This window comes from Corvus brachyrhynchos, unplaced genomic scaffold, assembly GCF_000691975.1.
Source record: "Corvus brachyrhynchos isolate BGI_N302 unplaced genomic scaffold, ASM69197v1 scaffold155, whole genome shotgun sequence".
Classification (NCBI taxonomy): domain Eukaryota; kingdom Metazoa; phylum Chordata; class Aves; order Passeriformes; family Corvidae; genus Corvus; species Corvus brachyrhynchos.
The window spans coordinates 428,573-456,066 of record NW_008238434.1 but is presented as its reverse complement, the minus strand read 5'-3'; the positions used below and the strand labels follow the sequence as shown (position 1 = coordinate 456,066).

At 47.0% G+C, this 27,494-nt stretch overlaps 2 protein-coding genes across 2 annotated transcripts in view; one reads left to right on the top strand and one right to left on the bottom strand.

Moving 5' to 3' along the window:
- The first annotated feature begins 84 nt into the window (after positions 1-84).
- On the top strand, positions 85-9,835 carry NCF2 (neutrophil cytosolic factor 2). Its single transcript, XM_017736480.1, is given in 16 exon segments — positions 85-393; positions 800-882; positions 1,190-1,298; positions 1,508-1,645; positions 1,946-2,053; positions 2,981-3,040; positions 3,880-3,923; positions 4,126-4,267; positions 4,561-4,623; positions 4,923-5,001; positions 6,776-6,784; positions 6,787-6,818; positions 7,322-7,473; positions 7,548-7,659; positions 7,867-8,029; positions 9,221-9,835. Coding segments are annotated over 16 exon segments (1,566 nt in total). The 5' UTR covers positions 85-219; the 3' UTR covers positions 9,319-9,835.
- Positions 9,836-10,254: 419 nt separating this feature from the next.
- Positions 10,255-27,494, bottom strand: part of SMG7 (SMG7, nonsense mediated mRNA decay factor) — a 31,090-nt gene continuing 13,850 nt past the window's right edge. The window contains 12 exon segments of the mRNA XM_008635385.2: positions 10,255-12,478; positions 12,980-13,131; positions 13,244-13,414; positions 14,681-14,840; positions 15,408-15,488; positions 17,897-18,046; positions 19,508-19,873; positions 20,624-21,012; positions 22,238-22,382; positions 25,978-26,413; positions 26,647-26,766; positions 27,164-27,224. Coding sequence (XP_008633607.1) covers positions 12,365-12,478; positions 12,980-13,131; positions 13,244-13,414; positions 14,681-14,840; positions 15,408-15,488; positions 17,897-18,046; positions 19,508-19,873; positions 20,624-21,012; positions 22,238-22,382; positions 25,978-26,413; positions 26,647-26,766; positions 27,164-27,224 — 2,345 coding nt within the window. The 3' untranslated portion in view covers positions 10,255-12,364.

The window sequence follows — 27,494 nt, the reverse complement described above, 5'->3', positions numbered from 1 at the left end:
GGAAACCCGCGTGTGCCGGGGCCAGCCTCTGCCGCACTTCCCCATCCAGAGGCTGATGCGAGTGAGGCCACTTCCTGCCAGGTTTGTGACGGGGGTGGGGGGAAGGCAGAAGGACCGGCAGAAGGGAGCCAGAGAGGCCGAGCTGCGCCTCAAGGAAGGAGAGGGAGAGGGGCGAGACCCACGAGAAAGGGGGATCCCACATCCCACTCCCACCACGCCATGTCCCTGGTGGAGACGATCCGGCTGTGGCAAGAAGGGGTGTGTGCAGCGGACAGGAAGGAGTGGAGTGCTGCCCTGGATGCCTTCACGGCCGTCCAGAATCCCCCTGCCAAAATCTGCTTTAACATCGGCTGCATCCACCTTGTCCTGGGGAAGCTGGTGGAGGCAGAGGAGGTAAGGTACAGCCCCTAGGGCCGCTCATCCTCTCACCTCTGGGGGCTGCCCAGATAGGTGGACATGGTGGGGAAGGAAGGAATTAAGGATCATGGTCTAAGGGATGGATTCAGGGCCTTTTAAAGCTCTGAGGAAGGGGGACAGCACTGGGCTGCCAAATGATGCACAGCCCACTGTTCACCCTCCCTCTCTTCAGGAGGTGCCCATGCTGGCAGATGGCTCCAGCTCAGAAAAACCCAGGAGCCTGGTACAGGCTCTCCCCACCCAGTGCTGCAGGGAGACACAGCCTGCAGAGCCCAGCTCACGCCACTTGGCTAAAGCAGGACAGGTACAACTGCTCTACACCCTCAGGTTTTTAAAGGTGTCCCCTTTTTACCCCCTTTTTGCCCCTCTCCTACCTCTGCAGGCATTCACCCGGAGCATCAGCTGTGACAAGCACCTGGCAGTGGCTTATTTCCAGCGGGGGACCGTGTTTTACCAGAGGCAGAAGTGAGTGGAAGGGTTTCGAGTTTCATTTTTGCTGATTACAGAGATGCCAGCCTTCAGCTGAGGATGGCCCCAGGCAGGTTGGTGCCCCAGAGCCCAAACAGAAACCCCTCGAGGTTAAACAGGCTCCTACTCTTCAGCACTGCAGTCCTGGGATTAACATGAGCCTCAGAACCTCTCTCCTCCCGTGGGGTGTCTGAAACACTGCAAGGATAGAGGGGAGACCCGACTGAACTAAGTCTGAATACAAGCTTAGAGGCAAGGAGGTTGCCACCATGAACTGGTGACACCTTCATCCTCTGCTCCACAGCCATGGAAAGGCCATTGAGGATTTCAAAGAGGCGCTGGCCCAGCTGCGAGGCAACCAACTCATTGACTACAAGATCCTGGGGCTGCGCTACCGGCTCTTTGCCTGCGAGGTGAGACACACCTGGCCACCAGTCTTGATCCCAAAGGTCTGTTCTCCAGCATGAGAAATCTAAAGAGGAGACAGCCAGCCTCTCTTTGTACCTTGCAAAAACCAAGCAAGCGGGTGCAGCGCGACTGCCCCACTGCCCTTTCCTTTACTGCCCTCCTGGCAGCGGTCTGGCTGCTCCAAGAACTTGTTCCTTTGCTCCCATTCCTCCAGCAGATTCTCTACAACATTGCACTGGTGTATGCCACAACAGAGAACTGGGAGAAGGCTGAGGAGCACCTGACCCTGGCAATGAGCATGAAGAGTGAGCCCCAGCATAACAAGATCGACAGGGCAATGGAAGCCATCCTGGTACGGAGGAGCAGGTCTCGCAGCCCCACAGGGAGAGGGAGGGAAATCCCACTGACAGCACATCCACCTTTTAGCAGGATTAAAATGCAGTGGCAATGGATATTGTAGTGGGACACAAGTCCATGGGAAGAGCTTTGGGTCACTGGGGAGGCAGGGATGGGAAGACAGGACCAGGGCTGGGATTGGGCTGTCATGGTGGTGGTTTGGCTTTATGGAGCAGACCCCAAGCCCAGAGCAGAAAGGACATTCATCAGTCCCTGCTCTCACCTCCAAAAGCTCCATGACTTCTCTGTGCTACAGAAGCAGAAGCTCTGTGAGCTGGTGGCCATTCCTGCAGGGAAGCTGTTCAGGCCAAATGAGAAGCAAGTGGCTCAGCTGGAGAAGAAGGACTACCTGGGAAAGGCAATGGTAAGAAGGCTCTATATTATTAATTCAGGCCAAGCCTGTGGACTGAGAAGAGCTGTTGACTGCCTTCTCATCACCCCTCTGAGCTGCTGCCTGGTAGGCAGCCAGAGACAGGGAGCTGGTCAGGGATCCCCCAGACATGGAGAGAGGGATGGCACACAGGGATCTTGCGGGGAACAGGGAGTCTGCAAGAATACAGGAGCTAAAAGCATGTTTCTGCTAAGCATGGCTCATTTCTAGTTTGTCTCCTTAGTGAGACATGAGGGACATGAGCTGGAAAGAGCTTCAGCTCGTGCCAAGACATTTTCAGGGGTGGGGGAAAGGAGCTATATAACATTTGACACCCACAAACAACCTCCAGTTCTTCCACCACTCTGTTTGAAAAGGGCTTTTCAGCTCAGATAAGCAAGCAAGCTTCTCTCCTGTGAATGTGCAAAATTCAGTCACTGGGATACCACCCTTGGGCTCAGGTACTGGGAGGCAGCACTCCTCCAGAAAAGGAACCAGGCACTGGGGAGTCAGACAGCCAAGAGCCAGGCAGTTCCTTGAGTGCCAGAAACATGCAAAAACATATATCAACTTTCTAAATTACGTTTAAGGTCACCTGTAGGAAGTATGGGCTTGAGCTGGACACTTTGGCTCCCTTCAACATTTGTGATTAAAACAGAAAGGGAAACTTCTAGGTTATAATGCTTCAAGCCACAGAAACAGCCAGGCTAAGAGCAGAAAATTTACCACAGCTGAGAGGGAAGCTTTGGTGCCAGAGGCACTCAGTCTGTAGTCTAAGATGCTTAGCCTAAAATCACAGCCCCTCCTGAGCTTGAAGCATCCTGAGGAGCTTGGCTTGGCCAACAGCAAAGGAGGAGGGTGGACATCAGAGGTCTGAGAGAGGTCTACAGGCACCAAGTCACTATCTGTCTTTGGCTGTAGGTGGTGGCATCTGTGGTGGACAAGGACAATTTTTCAGGATTCGCTCCCCTACAGCCACAGGTGAGATTCTGTAAGTGACCAGCATGCTCAGTGCAGGATGACGTAGGGTGGCTGTCATCCCACACCTTGCTGAGGGCTCTGACCTGCAGTAGGGACAAAACAGCACCCTTACCATCCTGAATTCTGTGCCGCCTGCTGTGGGGAGGAGGCAGGCACTGCTTCCACGGATCAGCTGCTACTTCCAGCACCAGGAAGTTCATTCCAAACCCACCCACAGCTGTGGCTGAGGTTAAGCTGGTTTCCTGTATGGGGAAGTAGTGGGTGGGGTGATGGCTCTGTGCAGGGGGCTGCCTCTGACCCTCTACAAAGGATTCATTAGGGATCATCTGCCTAACCCTGAGTGGAGAAACAATGGCAGTTCTGTTCTCACTTTGCATCCTCTTGTCTATTCCTGAACTCCTTTGCATTTCCCATGCCATTTTCCAGATGACATAGTGGCATCTTCCCATTCCTAAAGGTGGCAAGAGTTTTTCCAGGAGCTTTTTGGGAGGCTATGGGAAAGCACAGCACAGCACCACACCATTGCACAAGATAAATTACACCCGTCTCAATGCAGACAGGTGTTGACAATCTCAATCCCTCTGTGAACTGAAACTAAAATCAGGAGTGAAAAGAGGTTTGTGCCTCTGAAAACCAACTGTATGTTGAAGAATTTGGAAACTGTTCCTTAGAAGGAGCAAGCCAGTGATATTCCTCATGGCACTTAAGGCACCTGCATGTGGAGGAAGGAACAGTGTTGGGGTGAGGGTAGGCATGGTAAAAGGCTTCAGGACATTTCTGCAAAGCAAACAAAATCCTCTGGCTTACTGGTATTTTCCTTTTTGTCTTCCTTTTGGCAGGCCTCTGGTCCTCCACCCAGGCCCAAGACCCCAGAAATCCTCAGGTAAGTTGGATGAAGGATGGATAACCCACACAACCATGCACAACCCCATCCTGCACTCTGGCAGCCGAGCATCCAGTTGGCCCCCAGAACTCAGGGGGAATGGGGAAGGTAGAAACAAGGAGGCAGAGGTCTGGATTCTCCCTATGATGTAAAACAAAAGCATTGCCAACATTCCTGACCTGTGCACTGCTCCCACACCCAGGGCCCTCAGAGGGCAACCACACCGTGTCATGTACGAGTTCATTCCTGAGACCGCCGAGGAGCTGCAGGTCCTGCCCGGAAACATTGTCTTTGTCCTGAAGAAAGAGAAGGACAATTGGGCTACAGTGATGTTCAATGGAAAGGTATACCAGGAGTGTGCTGGACAGGAGGGGTAGACAGCAGATTGTGGTTGAGGTTCTGCAGAGGCAGAGCCTTGCCAACAGTAATTAAATAAGTTTCTGACTGAAGTCTCTTATGCCCACCCTAGATTAGGCCACAGGGTTCAGTGAAATCCACCCAACTTGCAGAAACTAAAATTCAAGCCTCAGGAACCCTCCTGGATGCAGGGGAGGGTGAGGACACATCCAGTTGTGTCCTCCGGTAGTGGGTTGCCTTCTTGCCAAGTAATCACTACTCATCTCTCCTTCCCCTGCAGAAAGGGATCGTCCCCTGCAACTTCCTTGAGCCTGTGGAGCTCCAGAATAAGCTGCATATCCAGGTGAGGAGGCCCACGCCCACCTGCCAGTAGGACCCATGTGTGACTCCCTCCCCCTCATGATGCTGGGGTTGGTTCTTCTGGCTTATGGTCACCTTATCTGCAAAATCTGTGTTGGTGGCACCCTGGTGGGGGTTGGCAATGCTGGGGAGATAATGGATAGCAAAGTCACCCCCTCGCCAGTTCAAAACCCCAAACAGACTGGGAAAATAACAGGTTGGAGGGGGGCTGCACAAGGCAGCAGCACCCCGGCCCCTCATGAAGGGTGGGATTGACAGCACTGCCTTCTTCCCATGGCACAGGAGGAAACACTTGTAGAAGATGAGATTTCTGAGTCACCCACCTTCACTGTGCTGGAGAAGCCACGGCGGCCGGCGCCAGGTCAGTGTGGGGAGCTGAAGGGATGGGGGCACAGGGTGATCCCACCAGCAGCAGGTTGAGATGCCGTATTCTCACTCTTTGAGACCAGGACTAGGGTTCATCTCCATCTCATTCCTGGCCCCATTTGCAGTCAAGGACTGGGAAATATTAGAGCAGGAGGCAGAGACAGCAACTGCAATGCTGAGGATGGAGTATAATAGTGTCTGTGGGGTCCCTGAGGAAAGCAAGTCCCTCTGTGCTCTTAATTAGCACAGCAACTAATGAGAAAAAGGGCCTGGAGGTAGGAATGGGGCAAGAACCAGCTTGGAGTAAAAGATTCCTTACAGACTTCTCCTTCCAGCAGGGCATCCGTGATAGTTTCAGTGCTGCTGTCAGCTGGGCTAGGCTTGAAGGAGCTGTATAAAGGGGATTCCTGGCTGGTGCTACCCAGTGTCCCACATCCCAGGCCTGGGGCAGAGATGGTGACACCAGGGCCACCACACTACCCCCAGCACAGATGGTTCAGGATGCTGGGAAGCTGAAACAGGGCTCTGCCAATGGTATCCACGCTGCTGCAGAAAAAACCTTTTGGGGTAGAAAATATCACTGTGCAGAGACAGTACTGCCCAGGTGTTGATGTGCTGCAGTCTAGTCTGGCTATCAATGACCAACGTGCAAAAAAAAAGGAGTATGTGGAAAAGACATGGCTGAGAGGGGCCCTCATCCCTGTCTGTCCCTGTCTGCAGGGAAGGCTCAGAACAAGGACCAGGCTCTGCTCCCTGGGGCCCAGCAATGGGACAAGAGACCATGGGCAGAAATGGATGCCCAGGAAGTTCTACCTGAACATGACAAAGAATTTCTTTCCTGTGCAGTGACCAAGCACTGGAACAGACACCAGAGAGGGTGTGGAGTCTCTCTCACTGGGGATACTCCAGACCCATCTGGACACAGTCCTGGGCCTTGTGCTCTCTGATGACCTTGCTTGAGCAGGGAGGTGGGACCCGATGACCCACTGTGGTCCCTTCTAACCTGATCTGTTGTGTGAGAACCAATTGCCTACCCCCACTCTGGGGAGGGCCTGAGCCAGGTGGTGGGGAAAGGCGGACCAAAAGATGATGAACAGCAGGACAGGGAGGGCTCGTGTCCCTGTCAGGGCAGCCTCATATGCGTCCAGGGGTAGAGCTGGCTCTGGCTTATGGAATTAAGGACAAACACCTTATGGACACAGCAACCCCAGTGACCATCTTTATAGCATCAAAAGCCATCTTGGATCTATTAGTGGGACCATGTTCAACACTGTAGCTCGGGATCTTCCTGGAATGAGCACAGTTGTGCCAAAGCACTGCCAAAATGTAAATCAGATTCTCATGAAAAGGCTTCCACAAACCTGTGTGAAATCACCCTGCCTGAAAGCCTGAGTTTAGCTTTACAGCCCCATTGAAGGACAGGGATTGCCTTTGGTTTTCAGGTGGACGTAGGGAGATCAGAAGAGCAAAGACACTAAAACCAGCAGCTACATGTTTATCTTTTTTGAATCTACCCACGAAAGACATCCCACCCCTCATGTTCCCATCCCTGCAAGAGGGAAGGCACAGAGTGAAAACCTCTGCTCAGTGGTTGTATATAGATCTTACAGATGAACCTCTGGCAGATGCTGTATCCATTCGAGGGACCACCGCTGGCCCCAGGGTTGGTTGGTGTTGCTGGAGATCATGATGGACTGCAGGAGGTCTGGCTATATGTTTAGATGTTTACCCCATCCCACCTGCTAAGCCACCTTTTTCCTCCTCCCCAGACTACATTCCTTTTTTTTTTCGCAGCCAAGAGACACAGCAAAGGTAATGTCCTGCGAGCGCAGACCTTGAGGTCCTACAAATCTGCATTTACCAGGTGACTTAAGGCTGCTTTTTGGGAGTTCTCCTCCAGGCCCCAGATGGACCCAGGGCAGTGACCAGAGCCACTGTATGACTCTCAGTCAACCTGAGGCACTTGAGAAGGGAGAGAGCTTGGCTGGAATGCACATGCTCCTGGGAATGGTCAGCGTGTCAGAAGGTCGCACTGAGAAGAGAGATGGGAAAATACAGCAATTCCAACGCAAAAAAAAAAAAAGAATGAGGGGCTTGGAGGGTGGACACAGCTCTAATTTGATCACCCTAAAGCCACAATTTGGTGCTAAGTCCCTAACCTATTACTGGGCTCTCTCCTGGGATAGGCCTGGGGCTGCCGACCAGCCAATGTCCAAGCACAGCTTGGGAGGCACAATCTAACTCAAGCAACCACAGTTTCCACATCCCTGTGCTTGCCAAGCCACACACGGTGACATCCCGTTTCCTACCCGCAGGAGGCTGAACCAACTGTCTCCAGCCCCGACATCGTCAAGGTGCATTACAAATTCACAGTTGCCCTGAGAGTCGATCGAGGCCTCTCCTACAGGGAACTCCTGGAGCTGGTTTGCAAGAAGCTGGAGCTGCAGCCTGAGCACACGGAGCTGAGGTGAGGCACTGCCGGCCCCAGCAAGCCAGGGCCATGTTCCAGGGCTCCTCACCTGCATCCCCTGCACACACCAGGTACAAGCCTGTGGAGGGCCAGGAGCTGGTGACTCTGAGTGCAGAGAATGTGGAGGCAGCCTGGAGCCAGAGCAAGGACAACTGCCTGACAGTCTGGTGCAATGGCACAGAGGTCAGTGACAGCTACAGGGGGCAGCCACCTTCTCTTCCCTCCTGCCTTTGCTCTCCTTGCCACAAGCACAGATTTGTGGCCAGCGACCTCATGAAAGGATGGGAGCAAAGAGTGGGTGGAGAGGAGAAGCAGAGCTCGTCTCTCTTGCCCTAGTACAGAGAAGGAAGCCAAGAGGTCATGCCCTCACCAGCTTGTTTCCTGCCCTAGGGAGAGGGGTTTGTACCAGACAGCAAACCAGAGGAGTCACTGCAGGAGGCAATGCCAGGGGAAACAGGACCAACCCATGTTGTAGCTCAGTACAGTTATGAAGCCACCCAACCTGAAGACCTGGAGTTTCAGGCAGGAGACATGATCCTTGTTTTATCCAAAGGTAATTGTGCTCCTCCTGGGACAGGAGAGGGGAGGGGAGGGACCCCTCAGCTCTGGTGAGAGGGAGGGTGGTGTGGCAGCAGCAGAGCCCCTCCAGCTCTGCCACGGGATTCCCATCCACATGTCCCTGTTACACACACTTCTTCCAACATGTTTTCATCACTCCCACTTCCACCGCACCCCTCCCAAACATTTAAGACAGGAGTTACACTAGGGCTGTGTTTAAGCTTACTGATCACAGTGGATTCTTCCAAGGAGACACCTCATTTTAGCTGCCATCCCCACAATGGGAGCACGCTCTCTCTCCCATTCCTTTCACCTGGAACCTTTTTTCATCTATTTTGTTGTTAATGGTACAATCTTCCATTAGTCGTCAATATTAGTCCTTAGTGTTTCTGTGGGAATTGAGGCTTAAATACAGACTAAATCTCAGGAAGATCAATGAGGAACTATATACACAGGGCACGTTCCCCTCCTCACTTGAGCCTCTGAGTGAAATCAAGACATCAGGAATAGGTTTTAAAGGCAAAAACCCCCTTATATTTTGCTATCTGTAGTTCTGTCACTAATCTGTGGTGGCTGGCAGGCTTTAGTAGCAGTACACCATCGGTCCCCCCCCCCAACCTTTGACTGGTTAGTTTTTGCACCATGCAATACTGATGACCCCCTCCACCCCAAAATCCTACCTTCCCCTTCATTGCTGAGCTAAGTATTTCCCAATTCAAAGCTGGTTCTTGCCTCATTTGGTTCCCCCACAGCAAAACTGTCAGAGCTCGTAGGCTTTACTTAACCCAAGGTACTAGAGGTTTTAGCAGTTTGTTTTAGGGTTTTTAGATGAACATGGGAAACAGGTGACAGTATACTTCAGATGTATCCTGAAGAGGACAGACCAAGGTCTCAGATGATTTCATCGCTCTCTACACTCACTTTGTTTCCACTCAAGGCAGTTTCCAAGCCCCCTGGTCTCTATTTTGATCCAATTTCCCACCCCCATTTGACATTCCTTCTTACCTTACCACTTTCCTCTCTTCCTCATTCCTCCCTTTCCTCCACATTCCACTCCCTGCTGGGTCTAGCACTGCTCAAAGGGTTATCAGCAGACACACCTTAAAATGGTGATCTCAGGCCTGTCTGCAGCACATGATGCTCCTGTGCATCCCTAGGGTCACAAGAACTGTGTTTTCCCTTCCAGTGAATGAAGACTGGTTCGAAGGCCAGTGCAAGGGGAGGACTGGCATCTTCCCATCTGCATTCATTCAACAGCCCAACACTGAACACCCAGAAAAGTGATTTCGGAAGAGCTTGAAGTTGTGGAGAGAAATTAAGAATTCAACTGTTGCCATTATGTAGTCTGCATATTAATCCCTGCATCTGAAATGAAATTTAAATGTTATTGCTACTTGTATTAAAAACTTTATATTTTACCTTTTGCATTGTTCTCTAAAACAGGAACTTGTTAAGAAGTTGCTAATTCCTGTTAGGAATACATTCATTCCTAAATCCTGTGCTTGCCAAGAGACTTGCCCTGTTCCCCTATCCTTAAAAAAGCTTTTATACAGATATGCCAGCAGCTGGGAACACCCACAAGAGGGTGGTGCAACCTGCATTTACAGCCCTGCCGGCAGATCCCGAAGGGGAAGTGAGTTCAGGAAGCTACAGACCAGGAAAGCATTTGCTTCCTCAAAGCATTACTGCCAACCCCAAGATCTTAAGAGCAACCACACAGCCTCACCCTGCTCCAACTCACAATTCAAATTCGCAGGGACTTTAAAATTCCCACCAATAAAAGCAGACACATTTTACATTTTCTTCAGCGTTGGGAGCCGTACTTCAAAGCTGTTCCTGATCAGTCAGAATTCTAAGACAGTACCTTAGAAAGACACAGCCTGGAATCCCAGAGCTTTGCTCCAAAGGTGCTAAGGACATTTATTTTTAAAGGAACTTATTCTGGAGACAATAAACACGTGTCATTTCAAAACCAGAACATCTCTGGAGTGTTCTGTGACAAACCTGGAAGCATGGAAACAGTGAACATCCTCATCTGCAGGCAGGTCATTGGCAGAAGGCTCTCTGTCCTCCTCCCCCTGCGCATGCTGGACCAGGATGATTCTGCAACTAGGGAGGAGCTTTTCAAGCTGCTCCCATCCTACATTTTTAGTTCAGTATGTAAAACACACTACACAGGCAGTACAAAACCACAACTGAATTATCCATACCAAGCCCAAGCCAGAACCACTGTGATTTATTTAGGTCTCTTCCATAAAAAAAAAAAAAAAAAAAAAGGGGAAAAAAAACCAACTTCAAACCTTTTTCTGGCTTCTACAGAAAAGTAATGCATTTTTAACTGCATGAAGCCAAGTCACACAGGAAATAAATGCTAAACACAGACACGGATGGAGAGAACATGGTTTAATTAAAGGCAAAGCTGTTTTCAGCAGCTGCAGTTCTTGCACGGACAGACAGAAAACACAAAAAAAGCTTACAACACAAACCAGTTTCTGTTGGGGGCCCCTTCCCCTGCTCCCCCCAGGTGCTGGAGGGCAGGTGGGGTCAGATGCATTCCCGAGGCCGGGCGCTCATGCACAAGTGGAACGGTGCAGCTGGGACCTGGCACAGCCGGGAGTGAGATGGTGTTCCTGGTTAGCTCGTCGGGGGTGCAAGAGTCAGTGACGGCGCAAACACGGGAATGTCGCAGCTGCCTGGGCGCACAGCTTGGACACACACCAGGAGGGCTGGAGGGGACACACAGGGTGGGCTGGATTACCATCAGATGAGAACTTCACTTTTTGGACTTGTTAAAGGAAATACAGCTTAGAAATGCAACACAGAACAGTGATGTTGCTAAGGTGGAGCTTGTGGGGAGCTGCTCGTACCCCTGAGGGTACTGGGTCTCCTCCACCTTCCCTTTTTGTATTCTCTGGGTCTGCCCAGACTCCAGTGTCACTTCGGCTCCTGCATGTGCTTTGCTCTGCAGCTGAATTCCAGCCCAGAGATCCTGAATCATCACACAAACCCCTACTGCTAAAAACAGCAAATGGACATTGAGACTGCTTCTGTAACTTCCCTGGGAAACCTAACAAAAACGCTGTCCTTTTCTTTAACAAAGCTTCCAGTCTTCAATCCCCCTAATAAATAGCAAATAAAACGTTTTTTCCTTTTCCCTTCTGCACCTTTTCATCTATAAACAGCACTGTGCTGTTTCTGTGTGTCCATGGGTGCCTTAGATTTGTTTCTGGCACTGAAAGCCTGGGGCTGCAGCTGGGACAGGTTTCTGCAGAGCTGACCTGTGCCTCACTGGGCATGCGGATGCCCCACGCTGTCCAGGCTGGCTGTCGGATTCACCCAGCCCTGCTGGACCCCTGATTATTTTCTGCCATGGTAATGAAACTACGAGCGTTCAGCGAAGATGGGAAGATGGAAAGAAAACCAAAAGCAAAACAAAAAAAATAACCCCATTGAAAGCTTTCTACCTACCTATTAAAATGAGTCAGGCTGTGAATGCACAGACTAGCCTGCCCTTTGTGGGGCTAGCCACTATGCTACAGTAAAATGTACAGGAATCACACGTTAATTTAAAACCCCATAGCAGTTAACTTGCTTTTCAGCAGTGCTGCGATGCCCCATATCACCCCTTACAGCTCAAACACCTACGGAGAGAAGGGCATTTCATGCTGGAGTCTCTAGTCCACCCTCTGGGTGAAGTGGTGCTAAGTGCCAGACTCTCTTTCATGAAGCTCCTTTGCTAGTCCAGGACACAAGAGCCCCACCTCGCCACCACCCACTGTGACTAGAGCAGCAACTGGGGCTCTCATTGCTACACACTGACTATGAAGCACATCTGTGTATGGAAGAATTCAGTGTGATCTTACTACTGAGACAGTAATAAAGATGTTTAGGAGTAATTTCAACTACATTCTCAGTCAGCGAAGCAATCATTAATGGATTCCTATTGTATCTCCCCAAAGAGAGGAAAAGGATTGAGAAGTTCTCATTGGCTTCTCCCATCTGCCCTTTGCTCTCAGCTTTTACTTCCCATGTGGCTGGGGACATGCACGATGGAGAAGGTGAGAGGCGGTGATATCGGGTTACTGAGTGAGCCAAACAGCAGTTCCTCTCTCCCTCCAAAGGGCCCGGGGATAGGAGAGTTCCTGATGTTGTTTGCTTGCACTGCAGACGTTTTGTGCACACTCAGTGGGTTGGTGGAGCTCTTACGCCCTCCTGACAGCAAGGAACAGAAAAGAGGGCTGCCACCTGCACAGGACTGTGTGTGCCAGTCCCGCAGACCCAACATGCCATGGTTTATGGAGCCGTCGTAGTAAGGGTTGCTTCCTCTGTCTCAATGCGGCGGGTTCATGGTGCCTTGTCCGCGCTGCTGCTTCTGCTTCTGCTGCATCAACAGCTGCTCCAGGGCCGAGGGGCCAGGGTGCATCATAGAACTGGACCAGATGGACTAAAAACAAACAGCCAACATTAGCACCTCTTTGCACTACACAGCCCCTCTGCCAGATGGGAAAGCGACACCATGTTCTAATATTCTCCCTCTTTATCACTCATACCTGGCTTATCACAAAAGTTAACCAGGCTTCAAAGAAGACCTTCTAAAAAGAGACTCCCTGGAAGAAACTTATCCTCCTCCAGAACCTTCATTACTACAAAAATTCATACCACATTAACTATTACTAATTTTAGACTAGTCAAAGCTAATGCTAGAATTTCTTCCAGTTCTGCCAGCCTGGGCTTGTTCCACAAAATACTCAAAACCAGCAAGAACTGGACATTTGTGACATCTTCCTGCACTGGTGACACCTCCCACACTGCCTGTGTAAGTGAATCTGCAGGAAAAACTTTGGGCTTCTGGCACTGAACTCTGACACTTCCAACAAGCTAACACCCATCAGTTGATCATCCAGCCTGCAGACTCGTCCCTGAGCACAGCCCCAGCCAAACCCACCTTCAGGCTCTCCATAAGCACAGCTGAGGAGTCCTCCATGGCAGGAGGGCCTTGGGCTGTCCAGGTACCACTAGGAGCGCTGGACTGGTGCCAGCTGCTCTCCGAAGAGGACGACGTTGCTGGGAGATAGTCCAGACCAAACCCTCCCATTGCTAAAATGGCAGAAAGACAAGTTCAAAGCAACATGGCAAAACCAGTGCAAAACAAACATCATCAGATGATGGTGTCTGACACCTCCGTGCTAACCTGGAGCCCAGCACTTGCCTGGCTTATCTGTTTTCCAGCGGTCTGTGACTCTCCGGTCTCTGCTGTCTGGAGTCCCAATGGGTCCAAAGTTGGAGAAAGGAACAGAATTGTGGTTATGGGTTGGAGGGGAGCTTGGCAAGCTGCTGGGGTTGGAGGAGTGAGGAGACTGGCTGGCTGGTGTTGAATGATCTAGGGATTACAAGGCAAGAGGGAAAAAAGGTCAGCAGAGACAGCAGGAGCCTCCCAGTTTTGAATTTCTTAGTGCTGCTGTGAATTCTGCCATCACCCAGTTTGCTACAATGCTGAAGGTCAGTTTTTATTCCCTCCATTACATGAGTGTAATGTGAATGCCTAAATTCTGAGCGAAAAATTTACAAGAACAGAATGACTGTGTTTAATGCTTACCAGAAAAACAAAAACCAGGAAACCTCATGAGGGCTGGCTAGGCAAAGCCAGTTTTCCCCATGTCTCTTGAAGAACTTGTCTCAAACTAAATGAGTAATCATCTTGAAGCTTGACAAACCAATTGAAAAACTAGATTAGACCTTGAGGAGTTTGCAAGTTTACAACTTCAATTCCCAAGTCTGGGAATGTTTCACACTTATGTGAGTCTTAAAGCAATTCAGACCAGAACCCAAGAGTGAGCAAAAGAGGAGAGGGAGCATGAAGCAGCCTGTCCACAGGTAGGACGAAACAAATGATGAGGTGAAGGGAGAGGAAATTGAAGCCATGTGAGCCAAAAATCCTGCTAGAATAAAAGCACTTTGCAACTCCCTCCATTTCACCCACAACAGCTTTTCCTGGCTGGTTGCAGAAGTTCTACCAAACATCTCATCCAGCCCAGATATTACTTCAAATCCACTAATTTCTCAACTAATTCCTCTCTCACACTCTTCTGGATTTTTAGTGAAATTAAAATCATGACATAACAATTATGGTTTATGCCTTTAAGATAATTACTAACGAAGAAGCTGGTTTGCCTTATGGGCTGCTTAACAGTAAAAAACCAAACCCAACAAAACCCACTACTGTTGTATTTTCCTCCACTCTTCACTCACACAGTTTCTTTTTCAAATATTTACATTATAAAGTCCAGCTCCTCCTGCTTTTTCCAAAAAAAGCAACACGCAAAGTATACGGACATCTGAGTTAAAGCACTACTCCCAAATGGCTGTCCAGGAAACCGAGTTAAAGAGATTTCAGGATTTAACACCTCTTACAATATTTATCCTGCTCAACTACTTAAATTAAAATCCAGGTTCTTACAATATATTAATTACAGAATCCCCTCGTATTTCTGAGGATATATAAAGTAAAACAGAAACCTTCAGAGACCTTGTCAAGCAAGTTTGGGGGTTTTATTTAATTTCCAGTTACATACAACTTGCAGTTGGTTTAGAATTAACTCAAAACCTCTTACATCACTAGATACAAGAAATGCCATACCAGGATTACCTGAGCTGGCTGGAAGGGATGGAGACCACGGAGTCCCTTCAAAGAGAGAATAGAGTGAAGTCTCCTGATGGGCAGCTGAAGGGGTGACTTCTGTTTTTGTGCTGGTATTCATGTTTTTTCCATATACCTCATTGAACATGCTGTTGTTCGGGTATCTTTCCTGAAAGAAACCAAACAATATAAGAGCTTAGGTGTTAGATTTATTTCAAACACTGAGACTGTACAAAGGAAACAACTGTAGTTCAAAATATTTTCTTATTCCTTTTTCACTTCCCTGCCCCATCTTTTCTGACCATTTAACATTAAGTCCATCACATTCTGAATCAGGACAGATTTCTCCCGGCTGGACTGCAGAGTTTTCACAAAATCTTCAGATTCACAGTACTCAGAAAAGTTGTATAAAGACCCTGCTCAATTCTCTGGAAGAGAACAGGTAATTCATTGCTCTGGAAATAAAAACCGACACACCACAGTACCCTGAGATGCACCTTTTCAGTCAATTCCATGAATTCACTGAGAGCAAAGGGCCTGTTAATGCAGCAAGACTCAAGAGTACATCTGTAGTGATACAGCCAAGATTAATTTGGGAAGAAAATTGATAAAGGCAAAGATTAAGGTTGATACAGACTGAAATTATGCATCCATGTGGATTTCTTTCAGGTTTTCTACTGGCTTAACCACAACAAGCTGAAACAGCAAAAGGTATTGGACTCTGGTTCTCACTTACCTGATTTAGAGAAAAGCCACTGAGGGACAGGAAAGATGATGACTGAGACATCAATTCTGATGGTTTTTCCAGCAGGGACTTCTTCAGAAACCAAAAAGGGGAAAAGAGCAATTAGTGCTCAGTGTAGGGACCATAAGGAAAAGTATGTTAACAGAAACTGCCAAAGAGGTTTTGGTCACATTTACAACTTGTCTTGCATTTTAGCTCCAGCATCTTGGAGGACAGGAGAGGCAAGCTAACAAGTGCAAAAAATCAGTAGTTTTCCTACTACCTGTAATTAATAACCTATAAATCAGCAAACATGACAGCTGAGAGTCTCGAGACAAACCCCACTGCCAGAACAGGTTTTCAAATGCAAAGTCTAATATTCTGATACATCTAAAGGGGAGACTCCTGCCAAAAATACCTTACGGTTGTGTAAAACCTCGTACAAGTGAGAAAAGCTTGTACAAGTGAGACAGGATCCCTCCCAGTGACCAGAAGACTCCTTCAGACAAGGTTAGACTCTTGTATGTGGCTTCTGACAGAATATTTTTTCAGTTCTGAGAGCATCCCTGCTGTAGAGATGCTCTTAGACAGCAAGAGCAGCTAAGTGCTTTTTAAATTAGGTGTAATAGTCCAAACGTCATTTAGCACTCTCTCGCTTCCATTATAAATTACTTGTAGAGAGGAAGGAAAAAAACCCCAACCCAAACGCTTAAAAGAAAGCTTTCAAAACTCCCCATGACTTTTTACTTCCATGTAAAGATATTATGGACCATGACCTTTTTTCCATCACCTATGCCACCTCCCTCTCACACAGCTGTTATTTCCAGCATGAAATATTTCTTGTCTTTCTGTTCGGTTCTTACTATGATTAAGGAGTGAAAAACTGTCTCTGAAACGAGCCTTTTCAGAGAAGAAATAGCTAACACTGACACAGAAACCAAAGAAAAAATATCAAGCTTGGCTGGTAGACAATGTCCATCACCAAATTTAGGATGTGGATCACCAAGCCATAGAATTAGTAAAACCATAAGTAAAAACGTGTGCGAACCAAAATAAAAGCTGTAGTCTTGTTACAAATAAACCCCTTCTTGCACTCTCACCAGCTCAGCATGTCAGGTGTTTTAAAATTTATTTTTCAAACAAGAAAAACCTGAACTAGCATCCCTCTGTTTTTAACACAGTCACATTATCTGGAGTATCTCTGCTTTCATCCTGTAAACTTAAGACAAACAGCCTTATTTTCTTGGCAAGTGGTCCCTAGCTTGTTAGATTTTCAAAGTGACAGCTCATTACTTTGAAAGCATGTTTTAAAACACAGACAAAATTCCCACTCTGCATATTTACACGGCTCGCACAGCAAAGGATCTCCTTCCATTTGTCAGCAGACACAACAGTAGGAGCTTCAAAGGAAGCTGCTGAAGCAGCAATTAATTTCTTAGCAAAGTTATCTAATGAGAGAGAAGTGAGTGTCTATTTTGCAACTGGCTCCTTGGAATGGCAGGTAAAATAACTGAGGAAGAGACTTAATCAGAGATTTTGAGTAGTCACAAATAATTCTTTGTTACGGCTACTAATCTGAATGAGTATGATTTAATGACTGTGTTTGTAGCCATAATAGAAAGGCACGCGCACTTTCAGAGGCAATTTAAAAATTCAACAGCTCTGAGACCCCCCCCAGCTAGTGAACTAGGACAGTTTTAATATAAAAAATATAGGAAAAAAAACCCCTCTGTCAAAAATGACTATATTTCTGTATGAGTTACTGTGTATTTATCCAGTTAATTGCTATTTTCTTCCAAAGCCATCTTTCTCTTTTTTCAATCTCTTCTACATTGAATAGGGGAGCATCCCCCTGTCTCTATGGAATTTTTATATGCAGATTATAATCACAGAATCATGTCACAGAACTGTGGAATAGCCTAGGTTGGAAGGGATATTAAAACTCATCTCATTCCACCCCACTGCCCACGGACACCTTCCACTATCCCAGGTTGCTCCAAGCTCGATTCAACCTGGCCTTGGACACTTCCCAGGGATGGGGCAGCCACAGTTTCTCACCATCCTCACAGGGAAGAATTTCTTCCTAGTATCTCATCTAAACCTATTCTCTGTCAGTTTGAAGCCATTCCCCCTTGTCCTGTCACTACACCCTTGTTTTGATGACCCCCACAGCCCAATCAGTGCACCCTCTGCCCTTTAGTACTAAGCCCATAAAACTGCAGAAGAGCTAGTGCATTAAAATGATGCATCATGATGCATCAACACCTCTCCTGTGGACTGTACTTACAAAAATCCCAGTTCTTCTGATTCCTGAACAAATTAGCAAGCTTGGATGAGGCAAGTCATATCATAGGCCTCAGTGAAAACTAGCTCAAAGGTGAGGCAGGGAAGTGGACAGGAGGGATGGGGGAGAGAAAGGAATTTCACATTTCTTATAATTTCACAGAAGAAAGAGATGCCAGTTAAGAGTGAGAAGCAGCAGTATTACATCAAATACATACAAAGAGGCTTCGTCCAGGAAGAGAGGCGAGAGGCCCCAGCAGAGCTGGGTAAAGATCAGGAGGATTAGAGAAAATCAGCTCTTCCTCCTCCTCCAAGGCAGCCAGACTCTTTAACAGGTCCGGAGGAAGCAGAGGGGAGCTCTTGGGGTCCTAGTGACAGAAATGAGCACAGTGAGACAACAGAAGGCAGAAAGAACAGCCAGAGACAGTGAGGCTAAGCCAGAGCAGGAGAACAGCAAGAGGAAGGCAGAAGGCAGCATGCAGAGGGTGAGGTGAGAATGGTGCTGAGACACACAAAGAGAACTCTGAGCAGAAACGACCACCAGCCACATGGCCAAATGCGCACAGGGAGAGCAGCACGCATCAAAGTGACAGCAGAGAGCTTTAATAAGTGGAGCGTATGCTTCCCCTTGCATCCATGCTACATACTGAACCTGTTTCCACGTGCAAGAACAACAAACAATCATTCTTCTACAGCTGATCTCTGAGTAATTTAGGTTTCAAGTAGAATTATGTTTGCATCTTCTTCTTTTTCCTACTTGTGGAGTTTCAATCCCATGAGACTTATTTCCACTGGTGATGGCTGCTATGCCAATGCACAGCTTACCAGCCCCCTGGGCCAGTAAAATCTGCAAAGTGCTTGTCAGACTGGGCATCTTGACTTACGTGAGGGATGCTTAAAGCACAAGCATCACAGGGCACAGCTTCTCTCTGTAGCTCAATGTGCTGGCACTTCGGCAAGGTTTCCATTTTAGGAATGAGGATGAGGCTTTGACCCTGTCTCCATCTAAAAACCACAACCTGACATCAGGGTAGGGGCAGACTCCTGTACATTGCCTGGCTTTTCTCTCGGAAGGATGAGCCAAGTGACCTCAGCTGACCATCACCATGTCCTGAGTGCATTTACAGAGGCACACCCCACCAAAGGTTTAAAAGGCCTCTGTTTAAGCCTCCTTATAAACATCACCGAAAGCACTCACAAACAACTCCAGGGCTGTTAATAAATAGCAGATGTTGGTGGGTTTATAAACAGCAACATGAAGCACGACCGCATGAATAGAAGTAAAGTATTCCATTACTGCAACTGGGAGCTCCCTCAGCGTCATGGGATTTTCAGGAAGAACAAACAAACAAAAAATCCAAGACAAGACTGCTGCTACCATCCTTGATTGCTCAACCTATTGCAGCCTCAGCCATTGAATTCACTATAGCAGTGTTAGGAGTTCACCTAAAGCGTAATAATTCAACTGCAATTATTTGGGTGGCTTTTATGGTTTTCATCAGTTGCCAGACAAGAATTTTCTCCAAAACTATCAGCTGCCACGTTTCTTGACCTGGCAGACACAGTGCAGAGATGGATGTCACATCCACACTGAACAAGACGTACATCTACTTGAAACCAAATCTTCGAGACTGATCCCACACACAGCCTACTGAAATGGGGGATTCATCCCTTTGTGCTGGAACCCCAGGTACTGACACTCAGGTCTCTTCTAAACAAGCTCACATTGACCTACTTGGGACCACAGGGCATTCTTGAAACAGGGAAACACCAAGAGTTGCTGGGAATACCAGAGCTTTGGTTTTCCCCACTTGCAGCATAGATCTTACCTCAAAGGTCATCCTGGAGACAGCATCCTGCTCAGAGCAGAAGACTCCCTGCCGCTTCCCCCTGCGGTCCATGTTTGACTGCTGGGTCATCACCCTGTTGTCAGTCATGCCGTAGGAAGAGTCCCAGTAATATTCTGGCACCTTGACTTCTGAGGGGTTCTGGTTATATGGCTCCATTGGGAAAGGCTTCATTTTTTTCTCCAGCGGTTGCTGTTGCATCACAGGAGGCTGTAATGACTGTTCAAAGAGTTTGAGAGGGTCCTGGGCCTGCAGGTAATAGGGCTGCTTTACAGGCATGATCTTCCCCAGGGAGCCTTGGACTTGAGGGGGGTTCCAGAGCTGCTTCGATGAGTCTGTCTGTGGATACTGAGGCAGAGACACAGGACTTCACCAGTGGGGAGGAACAATTCATGTTACCTGAATGCCTAACTCCATCCAAGCTGTCAGCCTGGCTCATGGGTGACAGCAAATCTGAATGTTTGTGGAATGTCCGTGTTAGTGACAAAAGCAATTTCCATAGGCATCTAATACTCTTTAGTCAAGCTTTAAACCAACAGCCAAGTATAATCCTTACTCTAATCCAGTACCTTACAACCCAAAAGCCTACAAACTAAACCTTTAGTAAGGTACTGAGCCAGCATTTTGCCGCCCAGAACACAAGGAAGGTCTCACTATTGGGTCCAGATTTGCCAGAAGGGAGATTTTCTCCAGCACAAGGTGATCAAAGAACTAAGAGACATAAGGGAACTGACACTGCAACCAGTTAGCCAAAAGGAGAGTGCAGGTGGAGGTTCACACTCAGTCCTCATCACTCACACAAGAAAACTGGAAAGGCCTGAGACAGACATACCAACTCCATACCTTGTCTGTATCAGAAACACACAGCAAACAGATGACAGAAAAGACATTCCATTCCAGTACATACCTTCCTTTCAGTTACAGCATCATATGTTCACACCCACCAAACTTCAGCTCATTTTCAAATTTGCCCAGAAGTTCACAATCAAAAAATAAAGTCTTTAACGACAATTTTGAAAGGTAACCCAGGAAGACAGTCTTGAATGTTGGCCATTTATTTTTAAATAAAGCCCAGCATGTAGCACAGGCCAAGTTTACCTGCTGGAATCCGGAGTGGTGTGGCGGGCTCTTCCCCAGGCCTTGCACAGCTTTCGTGGGGGACTGGTGCTGCTGCTGCTGGGCCAGAGCTTGGACCTGTAACTGGCTTGTGGACTGTGCTGTTGCCTGAGCTGGTAAAGATGAGAGGGGTTGCTGGGAAGGAGGTGGTGTTTGCTGAGGTCCCTGGGTCATTGGCCCTGGTCCAGAGGGCCGCTGCTGGCTGTAAGGAATGTGGGACTGTTTCCCACCTTGCACCTGGTTTCCTGCAGGCGAGTGAGCTGTGGGCTGGAGGAAGGTTCCTGGGACAGAAACACCACCCGGGAAGGTATACCCCGTGCTCATGGAGAAAGCCACAGGAGGGGGGACAACATAGGTTGGAGGAGGAAATCCTGGAAAAGATAAAAAATTCACCTTTAATCACAGTTTGGCAGAGCAGATAGCTCCCTCCAGAAAACTTACAGTGGGGTTTCTCTTCCTATGCTGTTCATTTAGAAAGGAGGCACCAGTTTGCACACATGCACCATAATGTCCTTCCTCACCTTGGCATGTGCATGGCTGTGATCACACAGGGATTCAGAGTTTGTTCTGAATCTGGAGTTTTCTTGCAATATTCCAGGCACTGATAGTGGTCAGCCATGGCAGTATCTGAGGGTCATATGTTTCCACGTCCCTGTGTCCCCTGTCCCCCAATCTCCCTGCTTTTTTTGACCCCCACTACCTTCTTCCTTCCTTGCTCTGGGGTTTTTGATGCTTTACCCCCAAAGTTTCCTCCCCTTCAAACACATTTTCAGGGACTGAACTTCTGCAAGAACAAACAGAAGCAATCAATACAGTAAGTCTACTGCCTCCTCCCAGAGGACCACCAGTCTCTGGATCAATTTAGAGAGAGACAGATGGTAACCAAACAAATCCTCATATCCGTAAGATCAATTCCTTCCCTGTAATTCACACCGACAAGCCAGGTTTGGAAGGCAAGCTTTAATTCTGTGTCTCACAGGCCAGATTTTATGCTGACTTTGAGACAGGGAAGATGCCCCTCTGTCTTATATTGAGAGCTCCATGTAACAGGTGCAGGGAAGATACCAGCTTCCAGTTATTCCATGAGCAAACATGGATAGCAAGGTATGACAGGCAGACTCCACAGCAAAATGGGACATGCAGTGCAGCAACAGAAGCAAGTAAGACCACACAAATTACAGCTTCAAACATGAGCACCACTACAAAAAGTGAGTTTTAAAGCAAGCATTGGGATTGATCTTTTGCAATGGAGTCTGAAGCACCGGGAATGCTTCAGAAGCAGTGCTAGCAGAAAGCTTTGTTATGTTCAGACTACCTACAGGAAGAGCCTAGTGTGAAGTTCCTTGATCTCACAACCACTAAACCAGAAGGCAGGTGGCAGATTTCATGACAGACCTCAATTCCAAAGCATAAGGAATCTTACTTATCTCGTTTCACTTCTGCTATGTCCCTTCTTTACTACTTGATAATATGTTCAACAGGAAAATCCATGTTCATTAACGGAGCCCCTGCCTTCAGAGGCTGCACCAACCACTATTACAGGATTTTCTTCACAGTCAACAATAAATGACACTTCAAATGAACGATGCAAATTACCTGGCCGGCTAGGAAGGGGAGGGAAAGCTCCTGGGTGATGAATAGGGATGAACTGGGAACTGCTGGCCTGACTTGGAGTCTGAGTTACAGGTGTTTTCCTGGCTTCTGACACCGGAGTCTTCCTCATCTCCGTCTGGGATTTCACCTGATGCAAAAGAAAGTATGAAGAAATTAAATAACTTTTCCTAAATTTCCACATTAACCATATCATGTCTCAAGCCAAAAATTAAGCTCTCAGATTGTCTGAGTGGTTATTTTCTTTTCCCTAAGTAACTGGGAGAAGTTTGGAACACAGGAACCCTCCTCAGTGACCTCAGGCAGGTTACCCTGCATGTCCTCAGGCACTTCTCGCCTCACAAAAGCACTCAAGGATATTTACTCAGAGATGCAAGAAGCTCCTTCTCTAGCATGAGAGTGAGAAGCAGACATAGTATCTCACCATTCAAGGAACTTACCATGCCGCTCACCTGCAGTGTTTAAAAACGGAAAGTGCAGATGCTACTATGCTTCTCCTAGGGCACTGCTTCAACCTAAGTCATGCTACTTACCTGCACCACCTTAAAATCAAACACTGCCACATTCTTCCTGGGGAGTTCTCTCAGCCTAATCCATATGGTGATGTATATGCACAAACTCCTCCACACTAGGGAATTCTTTTGACCCAGAGCATATAAGACAAACAGCAGAAGTGCTTCACCTCATTCAGTTTACTGTGTAACTGCGAGGTGTTCTGTTAAAAGAGCTGCACCAGTTAAAGGCAGAGAGAAGAATGTAATGTAATGTTTACCTGATTCTGAGTCTGCCGCGGTCTGGGTCTTCCTGGGGAGGAAGACAGAGGGGAAGACTACTTTCCCTTTCTGTTCAGCTCGGCAGAACTGCCTGGAATGCAAGATGGAGCAGGCAGGAAAAAGACAGCAAGCAAGGAACCTGGGCAATACAGAAAGGGCCTAGGAGCAGACCTGACACCAAGCCTCAAAGGTGAGTGAAAGAAAGGGTTGTATTAGGGACCAAATTAAAAAAAAAAATCCAAACCAAACAAACCAAAACAGTGGGGGGTTTATTTAGACATTTAGTGCTGCTGAGTTGAAAGGAGTTACAGTTGTTTTCTGCCAAATTACAATAGTAAAGGGATAGATGCATTCAAATCCTTTCTTAAGTTCTTTTTCAAATTGAATTTCCCCATTTAGAAATTATGGGACGGTAGGGCTCTTTCTGCATTTGTAAACTGGGAGGTTTGGGCGGATTTTTCATTTCCCACTAGAAAAAGTCTGGAGGGAACTCCACCTTAAGGTTCTGGCTGATGCTAAACACCACGAATAATGCGGGCCCTTGCTCATGCCACATCTTTTTGCCCTCCATCACATTCAGCATATTTAACTTACATTGTGCTGTCCCTTTTTCCTCCACAATAAGCCAAACATTTTTATAACCCATATCAAGAACTATGCATTCTTTTACAGAAATTCTGGAGGATTGAAAGACACTCTTCCTGCCACGGTATTTTAAAACTCGAGCTCTGTTCACCAAAAACTCAAGGATGCTATAACACATTTCCAGAGGACGGCTTCCAAAGGCACCCTGCATGTTTTACAGTTAACTTTGTAAAAACCTAAATCACTGAAACTGATTAATCAAGACAAATTTCAGTTTCTTCCTTGCTTCTACTTGATATCACCTCAGAAGTGTCAATGCTACCAAATATTTACCTCCACAACAGCCCTAAGTGTTCCTACACACTACTTGAGAGACGCACCATTTTATCACAGGGACCTTGTAAGAGTATGCTACACTTTGAATGAGTCTTCATTGAACTTCCTTGGCACCTAACATTATCTTCCCTGGAGAGCAGAGCTTCAACCCAGATCACATCCTGCCTGAGCATGCAAGTTTCCCATGCAAAGCAGGACTTATCACTTCTTTACCACATTCTTCACATTTTTGTCAAGTAGGAACTACAGTATTTAAGCTTTTGAAGGCAATGAACTATGTAGGAGATAAAGCCTGAAACTGCCAGGAGTGCCAAAGCAGAACACAGTCCACCAACTTCTATGAAACCTACACTGGTTTCTCAGTGTGGGGGGAAGCAAGCACTCCCTCTATTCTGGAGCAGGTCTGGATAAGCAAGTCCACCAAATTATACAAAACAAAAGGCATTTCACTGGACTTGTTGCCATAAATACAGCTGATAGAGTTAAAAAGTCAAAATTAATTTCTATTCAAGAAGAGACAAACAATGACCAACATCATCAGAGAAGATTCTGCTACAGCTGGGTTTGTTGCATCTTAAGACTAAGTCAAGCAAATTTCTGATAAATAAGCTATCATCCCTATTCAAAAAGCTACACATAATACTGAGATCTGCTAGGTTTTTATCCACCTGAAGTCCTTATTTTGCAAGACAGGGGCACAAAGATCAAATGCTCAGTTATGCTCAGACCCGCAACCGCGTTCCAGATGTATTTGATAAATAAATAAAACTTACTATTCTAACTCACCTATGCTGGTTTTCAGATACCAGAATCGTGTTCTACAATTCAGAAATGATTGTCCCCTGGTTTCTGTAGCCTTTACAGAAACCCTTTGTATCCCATGGTATGGCTCCCCTGCAAAACCAACTGAATAATGCTACCAGTTCAGACATTCCATTTCATAACCATGATGTTTAACAACAAGTCATCAGGAAGAAAACAAGGAGAATAATCCAAGGCTCCTAAATAACACAAGCTGGAAAGACTGAAAGAGATAGTTAGTCTAGCCTAAGGAAAGGACCTCAATTGCACAGGCCTTTGGAACAGCTGCAAAGAGGAAGAGTTATTCTGCAGACCTGTCCTGGGCAGCAGTAATGGGCTTATACAGAGGCAAGGGACACAGAGTGTATTAGGAAATAATTTCCACTTGCAAGACCAGTGAAGAACTAACACACTTTCTCTAGGGAAATAATAGAAATCTCCATCACTATCATTGAACGGTTCCAGTCATCATCGGGGAAGAACTGAGATTGTCTAGGTACAGATCAGATCAGCCCTGAAACTCTACCCCTCATTTACTATGACTCAGTGGAAGTCAGACCAGCAAATTCATTGTTTACTTGATATATTTTGTACATAATGCTCAAAGAAATAGATAAAAAAGCATGCCCCTAAAAAATAAAACCAGTAAAAGAGAAGCTGATGTGAAAACAAACCATTTTGAGCAAGTGCCTGAACACATATCAACGATTTAAGAGCAGAGTGGCTTTCCTTCCTTTACAAAGAGACGCCTGACTGCACCCACAGTACAGAGGATCTTACTCCACATATATACAATCTGATACTTTTGTGACATGTTCAGTTTGTTGAATGTGCACGAGTCAACTGAACTGAAAATGCAGAGTTCTTTCACAACAGACCCCAGAATGGAGAGAGCATGACTACGACCTGGCCACATCAACTGCCTTGGTGGCCTGAATAATTTGTGAAATTGGTAGAGATCTGTTTTTTAAGACAGTTACAGCAAAATCACCTTTCATTACACTCTCTTTTCCCCCTCTCTCTCTTTTTGGGATAGCATCAAGGAAAAGCAAAGAGATCCAAAGATCACCATCGCCTGGTCTTTGAGGTAGAATTGTTTTATATTTTTGAGCATTAGCTGTAGGGCCCACAGTGAGACCTCAGCTCTGCCACACTCTACACAAGCAGTGACTGCCCTGACACAACATGGCACAGTCTCAGACAGAGTGTCCCTCTGAGCTAAAGGCTTACCTGAACTGCCACATTCTGCTTTCCTGCTTCCTGCATCTTATCCAAGCCACATTTCTTAGTCTCATTCTTTCTTTTATTGTTTTCTTTCTTCCCATCATTCTTATTTGCTACTATTCCTTTGCTAAAGTCCCGTCTCTCCCTCGCTAAGTCCTTTGGGGGGTAGATGCGCCCTTGTTCTCTGTTCATCTCCCGGGGCTTGATGTTCTCTTTGAAGGTGACCATCGGTTTTTCTCCTGCATCACAGCTGTTGTTCAGACTTCTGCCAGAGGACAGCACTGATTTGAGTCCAGGGCTCCCATCAGCACACAGCGGCTCTGCCATGGATGTCTCCTGTAAGGCGAGACTCTCTTTGGCTTCACTAGGGTCCTCCAGTAGGAGCTCCGGGATTTCCGTCACAAACAACAGCTTTCCTACCTCATTCTCACATTGAATCAACCTGAAAAAGACAGGAAAGAATTGAAAAACAAGTACATAAACTACATTACTTATAATCAGTTTGTGAAGGAATGGCTTGCTGACCCACAGAACATGTTATTAGTGCTGTCAGCATCTTGTGCTCACATTACAGCTAATTGTTGTGTTGAACAGAGAGAAAAATAACATTCTACACTGGCACCTGTGTCACCTCAGCTTCCAGCAGCATGGGATACACAAAGTACCTGCAATTACCTTGGCTGGTTATCAGCAATCCATTTGCCTGTGAAGATCAGGCGCTGCTGCCGTATCCGACATTGCTGCCCTTCTTTATCCCCTGTAATTGCCTGGTGGCCTTTGGAAAAATCCAAGTTCCTAGTATTGACACAGAAGAGCGAGTATTAATTACACAATTACCCTCTGCAATATCCTATTTCTCTAGCAATACAACGTGTCAGCATTGCTCTACTAAAACCTGTGAACTTTCACCAGATATTATTCAAAACGTGGCTCTTAAGAGATATCTGATTTACAGATGTAATTCTCATCTGGTAAGATGCACCTACATTAAAGAGGTTCAGTGGGGTCATGAGTAGTATTATAACCTCAAGAATTTCTCAGGGCTACACTGTCCATTGCAGTTGTTTTGAAGAGACCGACATCAATCTATACAGCAGTAAATATTCATAAATAAGATATTGTAGGGAACGGGCCAATGTCTGTCAAAGTCGTGACGTCAGCAAGGGTGCAAGATCCTTCAGCTGTCACCCACCTGAACGAGGGCCTCAGAGCCAGGAATCCTTGCAACTCAAATTCTTCTGGAAGGGGGGTTGCTGACAAACAGACAGTAAAAAGCATAAGGAAAGCATGAAAGCACTGAGCACAGTATCACAGCAGATACCTCAGCATGGTCTCTACACATACTAAAGCCTTCTATTGACTGGTCCACCCCGCAATCTGAGGAATTCAGGAATGATAGAGCAAAGTCTGCTCAGCACAAGAAAGCAACATTTGCAAAGTACTCACATGAACTAATACAAGAAGACAACTTGCTTCCTTATTTGCTCTTCAACTGTATTTCCCCACATCAGCACGAAACACAT